We start from the raw sequence: 22,193 nt of genomic DNA on the forward strand, positions 1-22,193 counted from the left end.
CTGGTTATAATTGTTTTCCTATCTGTTTTATGCCAGACAGTACAGACTATTATCATTGAAATCTGTGACACATTTTACATAACCTGTTAGTAAATTTTGGGAACATTATGAAAATTTTCCTGAATGCAGGAAGTGAAAATGTTTGGAAATATTTTTTAGAATTAATGAGATTTGACAGAATGTGTTTTCTGCAATGAGAGAATTCATAAATATGCTGCTTGGCTGTAATTGACCAACTCAGTGCGAAGCTGTTATAGAATTACTGAAATGTTTAATTTGGAACCAATAGAAGACAGACTACTCTTCTTGTGAAAATTTGTTTGTTAGATGTGGGAATCGCTACTCATAATTGCTTGTAAATTAATTTTACTGTCAGCCTATTACCAGGATAAGAGGAGTTATTTATTATTCTATCCATAGTGGATAAAAGGTTATGAAATGTGCTGAGATAAAATTATGGAAAAAGTTGTGGCTAGTAGTAGTACCGAATTCTCTTTGCTGTGCATTGTAAAGTGGCACATAGAGTATCTATATATGGAGACAGTGGAAAATGTGAATTTGTAGCACCTTTTTATTTGTGTGTGTGTGTGTGTGTGTGTGTGTAAGATCACTTTAAAAAAAAAAGGGGGGGGGGGTTATATTCAGTGGACAGAAGTCAACACAGTACTTAAAGAGCCATAGAAGGCTTTAGATAGGTGGAAAATGCTTATGTGCATGTTTCTTATATGCAAATGTTCTGTTATGAGAACTGGTTTTTGTGACATTGCATTTAGGACTGGTTCTTCTTGTCCTGTGAAGTTTCCTGGCCACAGCATATTTACTGTGTTGTAAGGGAAGTAATGATAAATGCATACACTAAACAGACATTTTGACTTTATTAGTTGGTTTCTTCTGAAAGTATTGGTTTCATCTATTGTTCAGTACACATCCTTTTTATCTCATTGTCAAACTTTTTTCGTTCCCTCAGATTACATGAACTTCCTCATACTTGAAAAGTTAAAAGCAGTGCTGTTCAGACTGTGTTTTCATAAATTTTAACATTTGTACCTTCTTCATTATATTTATTAATCTCTGTGCAAGTGTCATTTCTTTTGCTCTTGGTAGTAAATCTTACACATTGATAATAATATAGTTGTTGATGACACAATGGCTGTTCCTCTTTGCATTTGTTTGTGAGTAGAGAGAGGAGAAGGGCGCAAAATTGGTTTTTTGACTTCCAGCCATCATTTCTGCTGTTTCAGATGTTATTTTGAAGTAGTGCAAATAAATATACTTACTGATCTTGGTGACCGTTTTCTGGATTTTATGAAACATATACAGACTTATTTTCAAAAAGTAATATAGGTTACATTCCAACTTTTGTGATCGCATCACTCAGAACAAACTCATTTTACTTTATTTCAAACCATCTTCAGTGGTTGCTGTAACAATTTTATTTTTCTTACAAATCTTTTTGAAAAGATTGAAAACAGTTATCGTGCTTTGCATTACTACTACTAAACAGTATTAAACTGCAATGGTTATTCATGCATGTGAGCCTTATTTCTGGCCCGGTGTAGCTCCATCTACATTTTTCTTATTATTTTTAGTATTGATAGACATAATCTTATGATTATGCATCTTTATTCTGTATTAGTTTTATTCTGTGACATGGCCAATGTTTGGCCCTCAAAATAATTTAATTTTTGTTCTGAAGAAGATACCATTATTTACATTGAAACCTAAGTAAACTAAAAAATTTTTACCTTGCAACTGAAGACTGAATTTCTTATTGTCTGAACAATTTACGGTTGCTGAAGCACTGCATTATGTTAAAGATTTGTCTTCAGTAACCTCGAATGATTCATGTTGCGTAGCTATAGTCCAATCGTGTGCATAGCCAAACTTCCTAGATTTTGTGTTTGGGATGTCAGATGTATAAAGATTGAAGAACAATGGAGCAAGGACTGAGCCTTATGGTAGCCCATTGTTGAGAATTTTGGTAGAGCTCATTTGTTCTCCAGTAACCACTTGAAAACCTCTCCCAGCCAGCATGTTATCGATGAGTCTGATGATATTGCTGCATGGGATTATTTGTATGAGTTCGTACAGCAGGCCTTGTCTCCAGACCGTGTCATAGGCTTCATCTCAGGTCTATGGATGCAACTGATATGTTTTTTTTCCTGGTAGCCTGCCTCTATGTGTGTTGTCAGGGAAAGTACTTGACCAGTGCAGCTTCTATGTGGTTGAAATCCTGATTGTTCGTCTGTAATTAATTCCAGTAACTTTGGGCTCAGTCTGTTATAAAGGAGTCTCTCGAGCAACTTGTATATGACACTGAGCAATGCGATTGGCCTGTAACTCTTCGGCTGATCGCTTTGTTTTCCTGGTTTAAGCAGTGTAATGATCTTTGAGTTCTTCATTTTCTGTGGTATGTTCCCTGTTGCCATTATATTTGAGTAAAATTCTGCAAGCCATTTTTTGGCGCATTCCCCACAGTGGAGAAGGAATTCTGGGTATATTCCATCCAATCCAGATGCCTTTCCTGTCTTGACACTCTTCAGCGCTTCTCTGACTTCATTGGTGGTAAATTTCAAGGAATACTGGTCCAAAGGTGTGCTGTTTTTCTTAAGAACGCTAAGCTCACAGTGTACAATTCTTGTGTGTTTTTTGTCCTTTGGCACTCTAGATGTTGCCTGTATGTGAGCTGAAATCCTATTTGCAGAAATATCTGTTGAGTTATGATGTAGTTTGTTAACTCCACCTAGTTTTCGGAGGAGACACCAGGTCTGCCTACTAGATGTTTGGAAATCAAACTACTAAATGGTTTCAATCCATTTCTCTCGCCATGCATTGTGTAGGCTGTGCAACAGGTCATCTGCAATCTCAGGGTCTCCACTCTCAAGAAATCTCTGATACTTATTTTCACACTCTTTGTCCCATCTTGGTGCATATCATTTATGGAACCCCCTCGGGACAGCAGCTTTCACTGCACTTTTAACTGCACCTATGAGTCTGTCCTAAATACTAGCTGTTGGGTGAATCCATCCCAAGCACTTATCCAATTTTTCCATGTAGATATCCCTCTTTGCCTTTCTGAAATTCCACCTTGGGCATTGTACGGTTGTTATGAGTGGGTTGTTGATTCCAATTTCAATCAAGACTGGGCGGTGTTGACTGTGAGGGAAGTCTATTAATACACATCTTGTAGTTCTTAGTGGTGTGTGGATATTGCGAGTCGTCACAAAGCATAAGTCTGGATTATATTCCTTTCTCCAAGCTGCAGACCGAAATGTTCCTTGGTCCTTTGGGTTGAAAACTAAGAACAGGTTGTTAACCCTCTGCCCAGTTTGTAAGAGCCTCGCCATTTACATCACCTGTTCTATATTTCCACCGAGGGTGGTGGCTATTAAAATCCCCCATGTATATCGCAGGTATGGTAGGACATCTTGAGGCCAGGGAATGGTTGGTGATTTGTACACACTGCTCACTGACAGATTCCTGTTTTGACAACTACTTCATGTATGTCACCATGCACTGTTGCCGAGCACAAGTGGACATCTCCAATTGATGATCACACTTACGTAGCTACTCCATATGCATGATGATACATTGGGGTAACTGGAATCATACCTCTCCGTTTAAGTTGGTCTTCATCTTCAACCTGAGTTTCCTGAACTGCAACAAGATCAATGTTGTCATCACATAAAATCTTACTTAGTACTTGGCATTTAGCCCAGCTTACTCCTTCTATATTGATATGGCAAATCTTGAAGATAGGTCCAAGGGCCCTCGTCTGTTGACTCTGAGAGGAGCCTTTTCTATATCCAGTCATAATGATTTGACTCATATCTGCGATATACGATGGATATTAGCCAGGAGATCAGTGATCAAGATCAATGATTGTTTGGCCACCTCAAAGTGAATGTTCTTTAGCACCACCTGGGAGACGTGTAGCTTATGGTATGCTATGGACGCGAACAGCCATTGTCTCTCATATGCTCTACTAAACAATATAGAATTGTTGACCTCAGCAGCAATGGTTTAATGTGTGAATATAAGATGGTTCTGTATTTTTCAAATGACAAATTTGGGAAAAAACTTCATCGTATAATTGGATAAATATAGTATATTACCTGTATTACTGTTACTGAAGAAACAAGGAGGACCAAAATTTAAGAGACACTGTGTAGATTCCCTTATCTTTCACAGTCAATCGTATGAGTTGAGCATCTTTGCTGTGTGGATTTCAGGATTTTAATATTGTGAGGTACAGCTGTTTCTCAAACATTAACAGTCAATATATCAATATATAGTCTTCTCATTTACGCTGTGCATTTGTTATGTGTATACCACAGTTTAGATTCCTCTAGAAGAGTGAGTATGGAGTTCTGTGGCAAATTTGTGGATGATTTAGTTTGATAAGCAGTGACTGTGGTGATCAAAATTGAGAAACAATATTGTCAGTCTTTCAAGGAGCCATAATGTCCTAAATATCTTTGCATTATGTAACTGCAAAAAAAAAGAAGACATATGAATTTTGTTTCATGGATTTACTAAACTGCTTTCATCATAAGAATAAACGTGATGTAAACATTACTGTGTAGTCTGCCACATTTATTTGAACCTCATTGGATTTCATTTCATGTGGAACAGAAGCCAAGCTGTCTCGAGTGTAGTCAGGTTTTATGCTGTGCGTTACACACACATTGACTCAGTGATGATACGGGGCAACAGCTTTATCAGCATATTTAACTGGGACAGCACTGGCCAGCTAAGTGGTCCAACTAACCTGCGGTGATGTGAATAGGTGCAGTTAAGGTGTAAAAAGAGACTATCAAGAAACAATATAGCTTCAGATGTCATTTAATTTTTAAACAGAATGAAATAGTATATGGCAAGGCTTTAGCAATACATTTCTTAAGTGACCATATGGAAAACGTAACATGCTCTCATTCGTAGCTAACACAGTATTATATTAAAAACAAGAGTGATGAAAATTCCTAACTCAAACACAGCGTAATTTTTCTGTGTGAGCTGTATTAGCATACTGCAGGGATTTGAGCATTCAGTTAAGTATTGAAGCCACTGAAGGTATTACTTAGTCAGTCTTTCAGTACTTAACAAAGCAGTAATCTCTAAACTGCTTCTGTATCCAAATCTGAGGAATACATTTCAGTACTGGAACTATCATCTGCTATGTTGATAAGGAGACAATCAACAACAGAATCCATGAAGCCACCCAAAAACCCACATTTTCTCCTCTTCTTCTGTGGCGTGCTGTTAGCATTTCCCCAGCATTCTGCAGTGATATGGGAAAAAGCTGTGTGCATTAGTTCCAGTACATCTGTCGGCTTAAATTTCTTGTTATTTCTAATGACAAATCCTTCACCTTGGCTCAAGATTAAACCTAATCGGTTCTGATTGCAGTGGTATGGTGGCAATTGAAAAAATTCATCATTTGTACAATGTGCTCGATGCCATGAAAAGTTTTTTTTTTTCTGTGTTTCATGATACTTATCACTCTGGCTCATGTGAGACCACATATGTGGTATAAAACAATGGACAAATTAAAAATCAAATACTCTTTAGTATTTGACTTTTAATTTTTCTCCCAAAAATTTAATTGTGTAATCTTTATTATAAAATATCAATCATTAAGAATTTATATTTGCAGTATTAACTGGAATTCTGCATGCAACATTTAATTAGAAACATGAAGATGTGCATTTTTCTTTAAAATGGTTATTAAGTATGTGTTCACTAGCATATATTGGATTAATTTCATATTTAAATGATATAGATATTTGAACTGAGCAAAGAAAAGAAAAAAAAGGCCACAGCGAGATTCAAACCAGCGACCTACAGAATTCACGATTGGCAGACTCTTTCGCTACTGATTAAGCCACTCATCTATAATCCGTGAATGCCATACATTTAGTAAACAGTTTTTAAAAAAAGTTCAAAGCAGGAAGCAGTGTGAGCCCATTTCATAGTACTTATTAACAGCATGACAATCGGAACACAACCAATGTTTACAGAGACTGCAACTGTACACGACTTTTGAAATGAAAACTACACAGCAAAAGTATGATTAAGAAAAACATTGATGGCTGTTAATATTTTAGAATAACTTAAAATTTCTATCTAATATATAAGTTGGATGTACTTCCAAGACCATGACAACACTAGTGCACATGTGCTATGACTGCTGACTAATCATTGTGTTTGTGTTTGTTTACACGAGGTTTATTCTTATGATGAATGAGGTATATCTCATGTTAAATTAGTTAACTATATCACCAATACAAAATCAAATGAAAACAGTAAGAAAATGAATACTTTCGTATTTGATGTGGGATTAACAGATACATAATTTTATCTGAGGGTTAGCTCACTTTTTTTTAATTGAACATAATATATTATTTCTTCAATGTTGTCTAGATTTATCCATAATGTGACTCACAAAGCTATAATCCATATGCTGGATATAATTAATTCTGAGTTGAATGATTTTTTTTTAAAAACAAGATCCATCATCTGTTGAGTTGTTAATTGTCACAAGTCTCATGAACTTGGCAGATGGCAGTACTTCAGCTTTCACTTACCCATTATTAAGAAATATGCAAATACTGTTGCTTAAGCATGTGTCATCTTTCTGCAATTAATCTTTTGGAGCACCAGCTGCTGTTTTATTTTTCTCTGCTGAACACATGCAGACAGAAACATTGGATTATTATTTCCATGCTATGATTAGGCCTGCATTGGTTCTTACAAGTCAGTAAATGTTGCCAGTAGGCCAACATTCTACATCATCTTATTAAAATATTGTCACGTAGAAGAAGGTGTAATTAGATGAATGACGAACACTAACTTCACTTAACGAAGGTTTATTCAGCACTTGCACATACAAGAGCGCGGAGTGAACTGCCTCCGGCCAGAATACATACAATATATATACAGCTACAGAACATTTCATTACAATGATTCCTGATATTTGTGGATACTTCTAGAATGTACTAGAGCTGAATATAGAAATTAAAATTGTACAGTCCAGGTGAGTTTTGAACTCACGACCCTCCATGCAGCAGTTTAGCATCATAACCACTACACCACGGTGCTACTCAGCTTCTTCTGCGACAATATGTTCTTGAAAAACTTCAAATGATGTTTCAGTATTTCTTGAATGAAGTATTTCGTGAAACTACCTTTCTCTGGTCATAGTAATACTGATAGAAAGTCATTGGCCTTTCTTTTCAATCAGTTTTTGTCAGCCAATGAGACATTTAAGTCACCCATCCACTGTGTTGTTTTCATCAAGCCACTGCATTATTTTCTGTAGTTATGTGGTATGCTGACAATTGTTATGTCATCTGCGTAAAATTTGTTTTATTCTTTCATTTAATGTCCATCACTTTCGAAACAAAGTCTTAACAATAACTACATAAAACTATGAGTTAATGATGTAAACAGAGTGACTACAAGTGCTTAACCATGATTCTTCAGTGGAACACGCAAGCATTGCTTGGCTTTTGAGGGTACAATAGTCAGTCAGACTATTCATATTTTAGTACCTTGTAATTTTCTATGTAGCATTGTGAATGTACTGGGATAACACTAGTAAAGGGGGGAGGGGGAGGGGGAGAGTTGCTGAGAATGTAAAAGACACATAACATAAAAAATACAAATTTATTACATTTATGCCAATGGCCTTGCCGCGGTGGTAACATTGGTTTCCCTGAGATGACCGAAGTTAAGCACTGTCGGTCTTGGATAGCACTTGAATGGAGTACCGTCAGGGTCCGCTGATTGCTGTTGGTAAGTGGGATGCACTCAGCCCTTGTGAGGCCAGTTGAGGAGCTATGTGACTGAGAAATAGTAACACCAGTCATTAAAACTGTCAACGACCAGGAGAGTGGTGCACTGACCACAGCCCCTCCGTATCCGCATCTCATGACATATATGGGCTGAGGGTGACACAGCAGTCCTTCGATACTGTGGGGCCTTCAAAGCGTGTTAAGATGATGATCTTTCTTTCTTTCTTTCTTTCTTTCTTTTGGGCTTTCTCAAATGGTGACTGTTATTGTTGTTACACTTTTGAAGCCATTCAAAGAAGTTTTCCATTGTCTTATAGTTCATTGAAAATGAAATTGTGTTGATTTCTTGTCTTATTACTCTCTTCAGTTTGTCAGTGGTTGCACAGAAATAAGTGCAAGCCATTGGGTTAAGGTATCCCACGATGGGAAAGGAGATATTCTCATATATTCAAATTAGGTGTTATGATGGACCAGTCAATGTCAATACCAGTGTGCAAAAATATCAGATAACTGAGGAGTATCTGCAGCACTTGAGCAATATTTCCTTTAATAATTTGTTGACTAAAGTTAAAAGTAATGTAATTTTTGCGTACTTAGTTTTGTGGTTTCATTGCTTTTTGGAATTTAGTAGCTACTTCTGCTGTATCTTGTTTATTGTGCTGAGCTTTTAATCGACAAAATTACAAATCTCCATATAGGTACATCCCAACATCTATTGGTGTGTAGAAAAGCGCCTCCAATGAACTGTTAATTTTTAACAAGTTTGTAAGTCTTATGTTACTTCTCCTTTACTGGAGAACACAATACTTAAAGGGATTATTTAAGTTATTTTTGAAGGGGACCCTTATATGACACTCACTCATATTCGATCTACATTTATGTTTTTTCTGTGGCCAGACCCCCAATCATGTTGCCAGAACACATCAACTTTATCTGAAAAAGAGAGAGGAAGGTCCATGCCCTGCACTGTAATCATTTTTATCTTCTTTTGCCAATAGAAATATGATCTAGGAAGCATTATTCCTCACATAAAGATAACAGGCCACAAACTGTTCCAGTTGCCTCAATCAGACCTTAAACAGTTTGTTAGGATTTTCTAACTGAATTTTCCTTTGACTAACTTTGCAATGTACTCAGTTAATATAAAAAAGTCTAAAAAATCTTATGGACTCCCTGCTAGAATTGGAGTGGTGTCTCTCTTGACAAATTAAAAACATTGGAAGCATTGTTTTGGGCCAGTATCCAGATTGCACTCTGTTTCTATTTGGCTAGATTTGAAGTTATATTAGATTTTTTTATGATCATCAATGTATGGATGTCATTCTTAGAGTCCCAATGATGTGTTATGTAAAGTTCCAGTTCACTAGCAAAAGTTGGACATTGTAAGTACCTGTAAAACATTGAGATGCAATATCTTGCATGTGGATAACCTCTAGTGCCACACTTGCTCCTTACGTCACCACCACCCTCTTTGTTGAGCAATTTTGCAAACAGCTCAGATTGCTTTTTTCTGTTGTTATTGAGCACTGCGAGTTCCATACTGTATCTGATAAGTTTATACTATTACCTCAGATCACAGATTAAACAGATTGACTGTCCTTACATCAAACAGGCAACCGTGTAAATAGCGACACTGTGCTACTTGTTGATCTATGCATGTCATGGAATTGGCAACACTGTTTCTAAGGTGAAGTGTATGAGGGTGGGTTTGCTGGCATTAAGCAGAAGGATAGTGTGCTGCATGTCAAGTGCCTTCACCCCATAGCCGATTGTAGTTGAAGATCGCAGATAAGCTCCTGTAATTCTACAGCTGAAAGTTATTTCTTTTTCAGGGATGCTTCTTGCAATTATATGCTGAATAATAGATGAAATAAATAAAAGTGACACTTATAAACATGTCTCACAATTTAGTGTTTGGACACAGGCTGTATTGCCATAAAAGCTTTCTGATAAACTGTCAGCTGTATGCGATCGCATAGTTTACACACTTGTCACCAACTATGCTCTCTGTTCTGTAGGTTGTTTGATATGGATTATGGGGGTAAAAAAATCAAGTACAGCTGTCTCAGTAATTTGTTTCCTACTTTGCTCTTTACTGTTCTTAATCACTTGTCAATGTGATTGTAGCGATTCTCTCTGATTTCTGATTGTCAGATGTCATCAGTAGTAAAAATAAATTTATCTGAATATAAGCACTCATCTTTGAGCTGCAGTGCTACACAGTAATTGTGGATGGCCCAGGTATACAGACACCCACTACTGTCCTGTTTACTGTGATTTTTTTTTCCATCCCAGTGCTCCTGCTTGGCATTAAAATGAACGTGTAGAATAAAACGCAATGACTTCACTGCACCAAATAAAAATTTATCTGATGAATAACAGGTGTAGAAGGCTCATTGCAACTCCCAATCAAGTAAATGGTTTGAGCACAGTTCCAGTAGCAAATGTAACTTGGGTACCATTGGGTATCATGTCCTACCACCATGGGCATAAGCCCATTGCATACTAGATGTATATGGATTAGCTGAATTATAATGACAATACCTTTTTCCCACTGAGACAGCAAAAAAGCTTAAGACAGAGTTTAGGTTTCTTTTGTAAATATTTCTGTAGCCATTATTAAGCACGACTACATTTTGCATTTGATTACAACTAGCTGTAAATAAATGTCATTTCATCTGTGCACTGAACAACTGTATCTTCAAGAATACTAATTAAAAAATTAAAATTACTTTGAGACTGTAAACATCTTCAACATACTGTCAGCACATATACTACTCAGGTTGAACATGTTACCTCCTGTGAGTTAAATGAGGCAGTGCGATGAAGGAAAGACAGTGAAATCAATTTGTGCACTGTGAGTTAAATGGGGCAGTGCGATGAAGGCGAGACAACAAAATTGACTAGTGCAGTGTACAGAATTTTTATTTGTCACTTCAACACAATATAAATAAACTACATATTTTTCAGTGCCTTAAGTTTTGATAGAGTTTTACAAAACTTGTCTTCGAACATAGTTCTGCAACTATAATGTAAGTTGCATTTAGCGAGGTGATTTAAAATCTTCATTTCATGAAAATTTATTCCCAGCAATCCAATGTCTCAAGTTAGGGAACAGAAAGAAGTCACTTTGGAGCTAAGTCTGGTGAATAGGGTGGATGAGGAACCAATTCAAAGCCCAATTCATGCACTTTTGCCAATGCTATCTCTGATGTGTGAAATGGTGCATTATCATAGTGAAAGAGCACTTTTTTGCATACCAAACAATGCAGCAATGAAGCATAATTGGATCTAGCTATTTTTCTCCCTTTTTGCGAGTAATCTTATGAGGATTATTCCTTGGGAATCCCATAAAACAGTCCAGTAGCCATCATCTTCCCAGCTGACAAAATGGTCTTTGCCTTTGATGCACTTTCACTAGCCTGTGTCCACTGTTCTGATAGGACAGCCATTTTGACTAGTGTGTAATGATGGATCGAGGTTTCATCAACAGTCTCAAATCGACACAAAAAGTCTTGTGGATTGCGATTAAACATTGCCAAACATTATGTTGAACTGCTATGCCAGATGCACTTTTGCTCAAATGCGAGAAATTGTGGCACCCACCTTGCACACAGCTTCTTCATAGCCAATTTTCTGTGCAGGATATTGTGCACTCACTCAGTTGAGATGCCTACGTCCCAGCACTCTCACAAAATTTTTATCACGGATTTTGTCAATTGGCCGCACTACTACTTCAGTGCGTGTCCAGCAACATTTAAATTCATTAATCCAAAAGTAAATGGTGTTCAATGATGGTTCAGCATCCACACAAACTGCATCCAATTCTTCAAATGATATTGTTTAATAATTGCATGAAACTTGGTCTTCTCAATTTTCAATCACAGTCAACACACTGACCAATTCAGATGGATGTCAACAATGAACTGTACATTGCTGAAATTCTTTATGCAGTCCTTGGAATAATTAAGCTTATTAACTATGAAGGTGCAGCAAAAATGTTTCATTGTTTCATGGAAATTTACCAGGTTTACTAAACCACCCACATAACTGTCTCTCAGAAAAATGCAAAGAAATATTGATATTTCATTTATAAGCTTGGTGATGCAAGCACTGTTAGTTTCATAAAAAGAAATCTTTAATCAAGTATTTGCTGACAGAGCTGCTTATTTTAAAGATTTCTTGGACTAATATAGATACTTTGATTTCCAGATCATTACATAATTTAATGAGTGTTCAAGAGGCTGTTCTGCATTACATTTCAGTCCTTAAATTCTGGGAATGTTGTCTCTACTCCAAGGACACCTTAATCCTGATTAACACTGAGTGAATGAACATGAGTGCATTCTCTCATGTGCGAACACTAGGCAGGTGTGAGCAGTGACATTCAGCCATGCTTGGTTCATAGTTCACTCGCTATCCAACGTGCCTCTGATGTTTTTTAAAACTTTCAGAAACATGTGATTTCTAATATCTTCTTTCATGTTACATTAGTTACTTTGTAAGTGAAACAAATCCTGTCTATAATGATGCATTCCCTCTACTGCTTAGCTTTTTCGTAGTGAAAAACAACTTACTACCAAATGCATAATTTCAATGTTTATAAGCATCTGTGTGATGAAGCTCTTATTATGCTGTGTTCTCTTCCATTCACTACCACATGAATGCTCATGAAAAGATACCAACAAACAAACAAAAAATGGCAGAAAGCACTAACAAATTGTTCAAAGCACGAGAAAACATTCTATTGTGTTTGGTATGTACTCGCTGGCATTTGCTCGTGTTTAGCTTGTTGTCAGTCAAAGGAAGCTTCTGTCCACTTTGCTTCGGTGCAAGCATCTTCCGATGTTTTGTATACGAACAGATTTATTGTGATCATCAGTAATTAATTGCTCTGCTTTTAAATTTCCTTCCCAAGTCTAATGAGAAGCCAGTGAAAGGCATCAACTGACAAATGTGAGAAGTTTTGAAGTAATGCTAAAGAAGGCTGGAGCTGCAGTTCAGCTTTAATTGCGTTACCTCAGTGCGTTTCATGATTATGTAAAAATTCAGACACCTAATAGCTATTTTCCTACTCCTGTTTGTTTCCTTTGTCAAAAACAGTAGGCAAAGTAATCCTACACTATGTGATCAAAAGTATCTGAACACCCCCCAAAACATACGTTTTTCATATTAGGTGCATTGTGCTGCCAGGTACTCTATATCAGTGACCTCATTAGACATAGTCAAAGAGCAGAATGGGGTGCTCTGTGGAACTCACAGACTTCGAACGTGATCAAGTGATTGGGCATCACTTGCATCATACATCTGTACGCGAGATTTCCACACTCCTAAACATCCCTAGGTCCACTGTTTCTGATGTGATGGTGAAGTGGAAACGTGAAGGGACACGTACAGCACAAAAGCATACAGGCCGATCTCGTCTGTTGACTGATAGAGATCGCCGACAGTTTAAGAGGGTTGTAATGTGTAATAGGCGGACACCTAACCAGACCATCAGACAGGAATTCCAAACTACATCAGGACCCACTGCAAGTACTATGGCAGTTAGGCGGGAGGTGAGAAAACTTGGATTTCATGGTCGAGTGGATGCTCATAAGCCACACATCACATCGGTAAATGCCAAACGACACCTCGCTTAGTGTAAGGAGTGTAAACATTGGGTGACTGAACAGTGGGAAAATGTTGTGTGGAGTGACAAATCGTGGTACACAGTGTGGTGATCTAATCGCAGGGTGTGTGTATGGCAAATGCCTGGGGAACATCATCTGCCAGCGTGTGCAGTGCCAACAGTAAAATTCGGAGGCGTCGGTGTTATGGTGTGATCGTGCTTTTCATGGAGGGGGCTTGCACCCTTATTGTTTTGTGTGGCAATATCACAGCACAGGCCTACATTGATGTTTTAAGCACCTTATTGCTTCCCACTGTTGAAGAGCAATTCGGGGGTGGTGATTGCATCTTTCAACATGATTGAGCACAAGTTCAAAATGCACTGCCTGTGGTGGAGAGATTACACAAGAATAACATCCCTGGAATGGACTGGCCTGCACAGAGTCTGGACCTGAACCCTATAGAACACCTTCATGGTGTTTTGGAATGCCGACTTTGTGCCAGGCCTCACTGACAGACATTGATGCCTCTCCTCAGTGCAGCACTCCATGAAGAATGGGCTTCCATTCCCCAAGAAACCTCCCAGCATCTGATTGAACATATGCCTGCGAGAGTGGCTAAGGGTAGGCCAACACCATACTGAATTCCAGCATTACCCATGAAGGGTACTATGAACATGTAAGTCATTTTCAGCCAGGTGTCCGGACACTTTTGATCACATAGTGTATCTCAGTAGCAAAGATTTATAGCTTAGCTATAACTTGTGCCATTATCAGGTGAAACCTATGTTAGAATTAGTAAAAAAAAAAAACACAGTGTTGGTAGAGTTGGCACGCTATACTTGTTCATTTTTCTGTTGTGACATGTTCTGAGGTACAAACATATGGTAGTTTCTGTGCCGGAAGTTCAGTTGCCCCATTATATCAACATGTAAGATTGACAAAATTCAGAGGGTATTGAGTGCTCAGGGCTCTTCATTCATTCTTATTCATAACTAATATATTTATTCATAAGATTGAAAATGCATTTCTGGAACCTTTCTTTACCTTTGAGAGGATAATTGAATATTTTTAGTCCGGCACATGTCCATCTAGTACCTCCACTTGTAGCCACATGGCAAGATGACTCAATCCACTAGTGGTGCTATCTCAGAAACAGCTCTACTTTGCAGCTGCCAACCAATGGAAAGCAACTTGGGGCTGCTTGCTGTCTGGCAAGGTTGCACAAATTTCACTGAAAGGAGTGCCATCTTGTGGTTGGTGTCACGAGTAAGGGTGTCACATTGTCGCCGACTGGTGGTTGTCCTGATGAGGGTTGACTGCTGTAACAAGTGTTCAGGTGTTCAGTCAATCTGTTTCTTATGTGATCTAGGCTGCTACTTAATCCAAAATAATTTGTAGTCAATGAAATGCTAATGAGTTAGTTCTTTTGACAAGGGCTTAGCTGATTTCCTTACCCTTTCCAAGTTTGTACTCCATTACTAATGACCCTATCGTCAACAGGGCATTAACCGTAACCTTCCTTTAGGGCATTACGAGCTTCGCATTTCCTTATTTACATTTGCATTACCATCTCATAGTTGTTTTACCTTAATTTTTGAGCTGGACTAGCTTGTATTTACTCCTATTATTCAGTCATTTCCAATACTACATTAAAAATGATCCATCACTTCTCTAATACGTTTCAAATCCTGTTTCCAACTTAATAACACTGAACCTTTGATTGAAAATGCATAGTATTTAATTTTGTCTGTCACCGAGTTATAAGCATCTTCTTGGACTTGTGAAAGGGCCACAGCATATGTAGCTGTGGTTACTGCAACAATATATAACTTTGATACCAATTAAATGTTTCATCATTTGGTAGTAATAATTGGTAACATTCAAGTTCTTTCACTGTTCATTAAGTCTAGTTGGGGTTAAATGCTACCAATTAGTGCTGATAAAATGTAACAACTGCTACCTTACAATTGACTATATATTAGTTACATTATTTATTATGAGATGTGCAAAAAGGAATTTAAATTTATTGTGGTGTGTTGTTAACATAATTTTGATGAATGGTGGGAACTATGAGTTATACTGCACAGTTGAATAATGTGTATATGAGTACTTAATTTCTCTGTTTGCTTGTGTCAAGTATACATTCATGTAATGAGAAAGTAGTTGGTGATACATGATTCAGATTTTCCTCTCATACCTTTGCGCTATTTCTCATTGGTGAGACATAGACCTCTTCATATGTTATGAACAATACTGACAGATACGAGACCGAGAACATATAAACCATTCAGTTATCTGATACTAGTGAGTGAGTGTGTCTAGCTTCATTTTTTTCAGTATAGCTTGTATTCTGTAATATCTGTCTGTAAAGTGGCTAAGCCATTTTTCTCCCTTTGGAAGTAGTTTTATTATATGCACACATACGTACCAGTATTCTTGCACTGGTATTTGTGGTGAGATTCTACCATGACAGAACACTTTACAAGTAAATTACCACAAGTCCCATTTTCATGTGTTTAATGCCCTTCTGTATTTCTAATTTTATATTATATAGATTTAACATGTTCATAGGTAACTTTTGGCCTTCTTTGAGATTATGAATGAACCATGCCATGTATTTGTGTCTCTAGGAAAGTCTGAACTCATATTTGCACCTTTGTAGTCTGATAAAATATAATGTTGCAATATTTGTATTTGATGCAGTTATTACTCATATCTGATGTGAAGTTGCCATTCATAATTCTTGAGAAAGTAATCTGAAATGGATGATAAATTACAAAGAAAATTTAAAAATCCATAACAGTATGTTGCCGAGATTTGTTAAGGAAAACTTTCCAATTGTTTTGTAAATATGAAAGAAATTAAACTGCTTAAATGAACAGTTATTATATATATAACTACAAACCAGATGTTGTACAGCTTCTTCACTGGCAGCTTAGGTTACATGTGGAGGGAGCTGTGTGACTCATTCAAGAAGTATTACTGCTCATTTGTCCCATGTTGTTGTTATTTCTGCAGTGAGTAACATTGTTATCCAAAAGGTTAATATTTTTTTTCTACAGGTCCTTTTTTGTACTCAAGTTTGGTAAGAATTTATGATGAGAATACTGCAGTGTATATATGTGGGTATAATCCTGTATAGGCTGTTATCTTAGACAAGTCTTAACATCAGTTGTAAAATTTTTTACCTGCTGTATACTTCTGTATATGCTGTGTGTTAATGAATGCATTGAAAATGTGGGATATATTTGCAAGCTTGCAAACATTCATTGATAGAAAAAGATGGAAGCACATGGAAAGAAACATCCAACCTTGACACTGTCTGGTGTGTTCAATAACCATACATTGGAATGTGAATCTTTTCAGATCTGTAGCACACGTAGTATATAAAATACATTCACTAAGCTAAGATTCTCATCGGAATCCAATTTGTTAGTGTTTTGTGATACACATAAATATTTTGTTCATACTTGGTTTTGCTGATGCTGTATATTGTGGAAATGACAACGCCATTTTTACACATATGCATAAGATGAAAATTTCTCTGTAAAAGCAGGATGACTTTCAACATTTTGAATTCATTTTTGTAAATTAAACAGAAACTTTTCAAGATATTGGCATGAAATGTTTTGACAAGTTGCAAGAGGCATCTATTTTTCCTGCCCCATCCACTCTTCAGTTTCGCCCCATGGGTGAGGTTCACTTTGAACATGGAAACATCTGCCTATTCTGTGGGAGTCATGTCAATTACTGTTAAATGACACCTCTGTCATATGAAAGAGCATGATATTTTGTGTATAAATGTAGTTTTGAAAGTAACTTATTTAGAAAAAAATTGAGTATTTTTTATGAGTTTCCTTTAATCACCTGAAACATTTCATATGATTCTGGCTTGGTCTGGTAATAATGGAAATGGGTGCTGAGCTACGTATGAAATAAGAAAATTATTTAAAAACACATCTTTTCAAAAAAGTCTGTATAAATTTAATAAAGGCAATGAAAAAAGTTATCACATTTTATAGAAATACATCTGTAAACACTCTACAGGAAAGGAAGTCGTCAGGAAGGTGTGTCCACTCTAGGAGATGTCACAGACATCAAATTTAAACTCAAAATGAAGCCTTCCCCTTCTATCTACCTTAGAATCAGGTAGAACACTACAAATGCTATCTTTCTCAAAACCTCACATATTGGGAACTTACGGCCATACAAAAAAAGTTTCATCTGATTCCACCTTGGAATGCCATTTCCTCAGGAATGTAATTTCATTGTCAGGGATAACATGTCCAAAATAATATTTTACACTTTTTTTAAGGAAACTTCACTAAAACATATTTTCCATGGAGCACTCCACTGTAACTTGCAGAATCTAAAGCCTTGTAAGTGTGCTCTTCAGCTTCATACTCTTTAAGTAGCAATGCTCTGCTTGCAACTGTCTCCTTCTTCACTGTCATCACTTCCACTTAGGTTTTTCAACAATTTATCATCATTCAGCTCATCATCATTTGACTCTGAAATTTGTTTTTTCTTTCTTCTTTTTCCTTCTTCAGAACAAACTGGCAGCTGTTTAGATGGATGACCCTACTTTTCCAGCTCACAACTGTTTCACCTTGACTTGGGGAAGGTTTCGCATGTTCATAGAAATCATCTACACAAACACTTTCCAGCCTCAGCTGCTACTTTTCTTCTTCAGTTGGATGTCAGTTTCTTCCTCTGATTCTGCAACATTGCCAACATGGATTCATTTAACTTTCTGGTCAGTAAAGACATGGCATTCAGGAAGTTTCTGTAGGACTTCATGCTTATTCAGTGGATGGATGCCAGTAGCCCTGAATTCAGATATCAAATTGGCAGCAGAAGTGGCATCAATGTTTGTTAGTGTGGATTTCAATAGAGAAGGTGTTATAACTTCAAGTTGAACAAATATATGTCAAGGACGACACAATACATGTAAGTCACAGATCAAGTAAACAAAGCAAGACGTGTGTATGCTTTAACAGTCAAATCGGAACTGAATCCGAGTCTAGCGGCTGCTGGCTGGCTGGCCGCTTAGGTGGCACTGCTGCTGCATGGCTGGCAGACAGCGCCGAATGTAGAGGACGCGCGTAACTGCGCGGCGGCGGCACTTTGAAAGATCGGTGAGTCACAACAGAAGGAAACACATCTTTTGGCAGATTGCTCTTTATCCCACACTCTTCTCTCCATTTTGTTAAAGACTTTCTCCATTAAGCCTTTAAAGGTCTAAAGAACGCCACATCAAGTGGCTGCATCAAGTGAGTGCAGTTAGGTGGCAGGCAAGTAAACCTAATATTATTGTCCTTAGCAGCCCGAACATCCTCAAGTGAAAAATGGCTGGACAGATTGTCTCCAATAACCACCTTTGGACCATGTAGCTGGTTAGCATGAGATAAATAAATAGTGAAAAACGAATCTTGAAAGGCACATCCATCAAACCATCCACTTTTTGTGTTGTTGTAATGGGCTCTTGAAGGTCCACCACAGCATCAGGTACTCCACATGTTCTCAGCTTTATATACGACATACACCAGTTGCAAAACACCAGATGCCATACCGCAAAACATGACTGAAACTCCAGTTTTAGAATGTGCCATTATCCTCTCAGGATTCTTGTAGCCATGTGTGATCACATCATTCTTGCACCATGCATCATCTGAGAAGTTTGTCTCATCAAAGTTTGAAATATTTTCTAGTGGTACACCATGTAATGAGATTTTGAGGTTTTCAAATATTTCTTAACCACCTCTTCACTCAGAGCTGCTCTGTTTGGAGCAATATTACTACACTGCCTCATTGATAATGTTTTGTGTCTGCCTAAAAAAGGCTTAGTCCAATCTAAGCCAGGAAGATTGGTAGGCCCAAACTTATCTACCTTTCATCTCGTTTTGTCCAACAACATTTTAGTGATCATCCTTAGATCAAACAAATCGAATGGATATCCCCAGGCACCCATTTGAATCACACAATCACAAAGTTACTTTTCTTCATCTGCAGTAGAAACAGTTTGTCTTCCAGGTTTCTCTGAATGTGTATTTTTTATTTTATGGCAAAGGGTCCCTTTAGGTAATTTGAATATTTGGGAGACTTCGTTTAGTGACATCTTCTTATCTTGAATTAACATTAAGGCTTCGTCAGTATTACTTTTTGCACAGTTCCCATAGCTTCGAGAACTGGGAGATCGTTTGTAGTTCCTGACTGTATCAGCAAACAAAAAGCCAAACAAAGTTAATTTTGGCCTAATTTTGGGATATTTTCTTCCACTAAGTATACACAGAAAAATTTACGTAAATATTATCAATAACACCTACCTGATATATTCCAAATAAGATTAAAACAACACAAGCAACACACACAACATCCATTAGCCAGCACTGACCAACTGATGTGTCAAAGAATACGGAAGGCACTGTTCAAAGTCACCCCTTGAAAGACGAGTCTTCACATATAAAGAATAAATATAACATTTTATGCTTTCTGTAAATGTTCATTTAAGTGTTAACCTTGCCCATGAGAAAAGGATAAATCACAACACAGAGCAGATACAATTGTGACAGTAGTTTTGTCATTTGCACAGTGGATTAGTGTCTTTCATTCTCATTACTCACATACTGTCAGTTTTCAGTTGAGCTGTTCTGTTTTGATAAATGGTTCAACATCTGGAGGGTATTTTATCAGTAGGTTACTGCATGACTGTATGCAATACAGTTGTTGCAATACTACTTTTTAGTTGTTTTATGTTTCTGTGTGTAGGATAGTTATTCCACAATCTTTCCCATGGGGTCCCGGGTTCGATTCCTGGCTGGGTTGGGGATTTTCTTTGCCTGGGGACTGGATGTTTGTGTTGTTCTCATCAGTTCATCATCATCATTTATGACAGTAGCTCGAATGGATTGTGTAAAAAATTGAGACTTTGTACGGGTGCTGATGACCGCGCAGTTGAGTGCCCCACAAACCAAACATCATCATCACAATCTTTTCCTGATCAAACTCCTTATGTTTGAAAGTTGTGACTACTTGTTTCCAAGCTAAAGGAACACCAGCTCATACAGATTGGATCCACTGAACTTTTTGAATGTATCTACCAACATTTTATGATTGTAGTCTTTCCCTTTGTTGCAGATACACATACCAGATACAGTTATGGGGGATGTTTTTCCATGTGTGCTTCTTTCTTCTGTCAAAGACTGTATTCACAACTTAGTCCAAATTTTGCTGTTTTTTTTTTTCTATGATTAGTAAAGAATATGAATACACACCAGTGTATTCTATGTAATTTATGGAATATTTCTTAGGGTGTTATGCTATGCTTTTCTGAAATCTTTCCCAACAGAAATTATTAGCGTAATTTGTAATTTTTGAAAGTTCGTGGTTTTGATATGAGGTATTTAACTGTGTGAAGTGATTTTCTTTTTTTTTTAAAGCAATGATACTTCCTGAGATTTATATATACATTTGCTTTCCATTTGTGATGTGTGGTTTTATGTTAATTGATCTTTAATTGGTTGCATTTGTTTTAAATGATCTAGGTTTAATCTTGGATTGGACATAAGGAAAGGCAAAATATTAGAAACGAGAAGACGTGTTTGAAAATTGTTGGACAATATTGGACAGTAATCATATTGATTGTGCATTTTTTTGGGATACTTTATTCCATTATTTAACTGTTATTTCTACTGAATTTACAATGTAAATAAAGTAATGAGTCATATGTTTACATCTTTGTATAAATGTAAATGAAATATTCCTTTGTTGTTTTTATATATACACACCAATAAAATATTTATTTGTAGTCATAATTGTATATATTGCATGTATATAAATCTAAGACTTCTCCAATTTATAAATCATTGTATTTGATATACATAAAGATTTCAGAACAACAGAATTATGTGGAGGAAATGAACTGTATTTTTTCTACAAGATGTTTTTTTTAATCTTGTAATTACACTTTCTCAAGTACCTGATATAAAATAGCTACTTCATTTTTACAATAAACTGTTTGAGTGTAAGTAATGACTGCTTTCTGTTATTCAGTAGTGCCCAGTACCATTAAACCTGTATTTCCACAAAACATTACCTAATTCCGTAATCTGTAATATAATAACATCATTTCCATTATGTTATCAGTAAAGTGCTTCCAGAATTTAAACAGAAATGAAGACTGTTGGCCGAATTGTAGTATACGTGGGAATTCTGATGTTATAATATATCCCTGTTGGAAGAGACTGAAACTTGTAAAATGATATGGTACTGTGTCTGAAATGAAAAATAGTTCTCCATGCAACAAGATGAGGTTATTATCTAGAACTTAATTATTGAGAATCAACTCGTAATTCTTTTGCATTCAACCAACGCCATGTAGCAGTAAGATGAGAATGTGTACTGTAGTTCAAAAGAGGATTCATCAAAAAACTAACGAAGTTTTCAGCATTGTTTATTGCCTGTCAATGACTCAACCCCTCTACTATTTGGTGATCTGTTATCTTTATGCATAAATTATTTACATTCTGCCAGAACTATCATGTATGTAGTTTTTGGACGAATCCTTTTTTGAGCTACAGTACTACTTGTGTGCGAGTGTGCATGCGGCCTCCGCACCCCCCTGCCCCCCCCCCTGCCCCCCCCCCCCCCCCCATTCCTTAAGGCTGCTATCCTGAAGGTGTATCCTCCATTGTGTTGTAAGTCTAATACTAGAAGATGCAATGGGAATTTAAAAGAAAAATTTTAAAAATACACCTTTGTGTTACCTCTCTACATAATCATCATA

At 36.9% G+C, this 22,193-nt stretch overlaps 1 protein-coding gene across 2 annotated transcripts in view; it reads left to right on the forward strand.

The window, feature by feature from the left end:
• Positions 1-21,343, forward strand: part of LOC124554914 (serine/arginine repetitive matrix protein 2-like) — a 162,117-nt gene extending 140,774 nt beyond the window's left edge. The window contains exon 10 of one of the 2 annotated variants that reach the window (XM_047128604.1): positions 20,953-21,343. In XM_047128604.1, coding sequence (XP_046984560.1) covers positions 20,953-20,958 — 6 coding nt within the window. In that variant the 3' untranslated portion in view covers positions 20,959-21,343. The remainder of the gene's footprint in view (positions 1-20,952) is intronic. The other variant, XM_047128603.1, reaches the window with a different exon arrangement.
• The last annotated feature ends 850 nt before the right edge of the window (positions 21,344-22,193 follow it).

The sequence above is a fragment of the Schistocerca americana genome, chromosome X (assembly GCF_021461395.2).
Source record: "Schistocerca americana isolate TAMUIC-IGC-003095 chromosome X, iqSchAmer2.1, whole genome shotgun sequence".
In the NCBI taxonomy this organism is placed as follows: domain Eukaryota; kingdom Metazoa; phylum Arthropoda; class Insecta; order Orthoptera; family Acrididae; genus Schistocerca; species Schistocerca americana.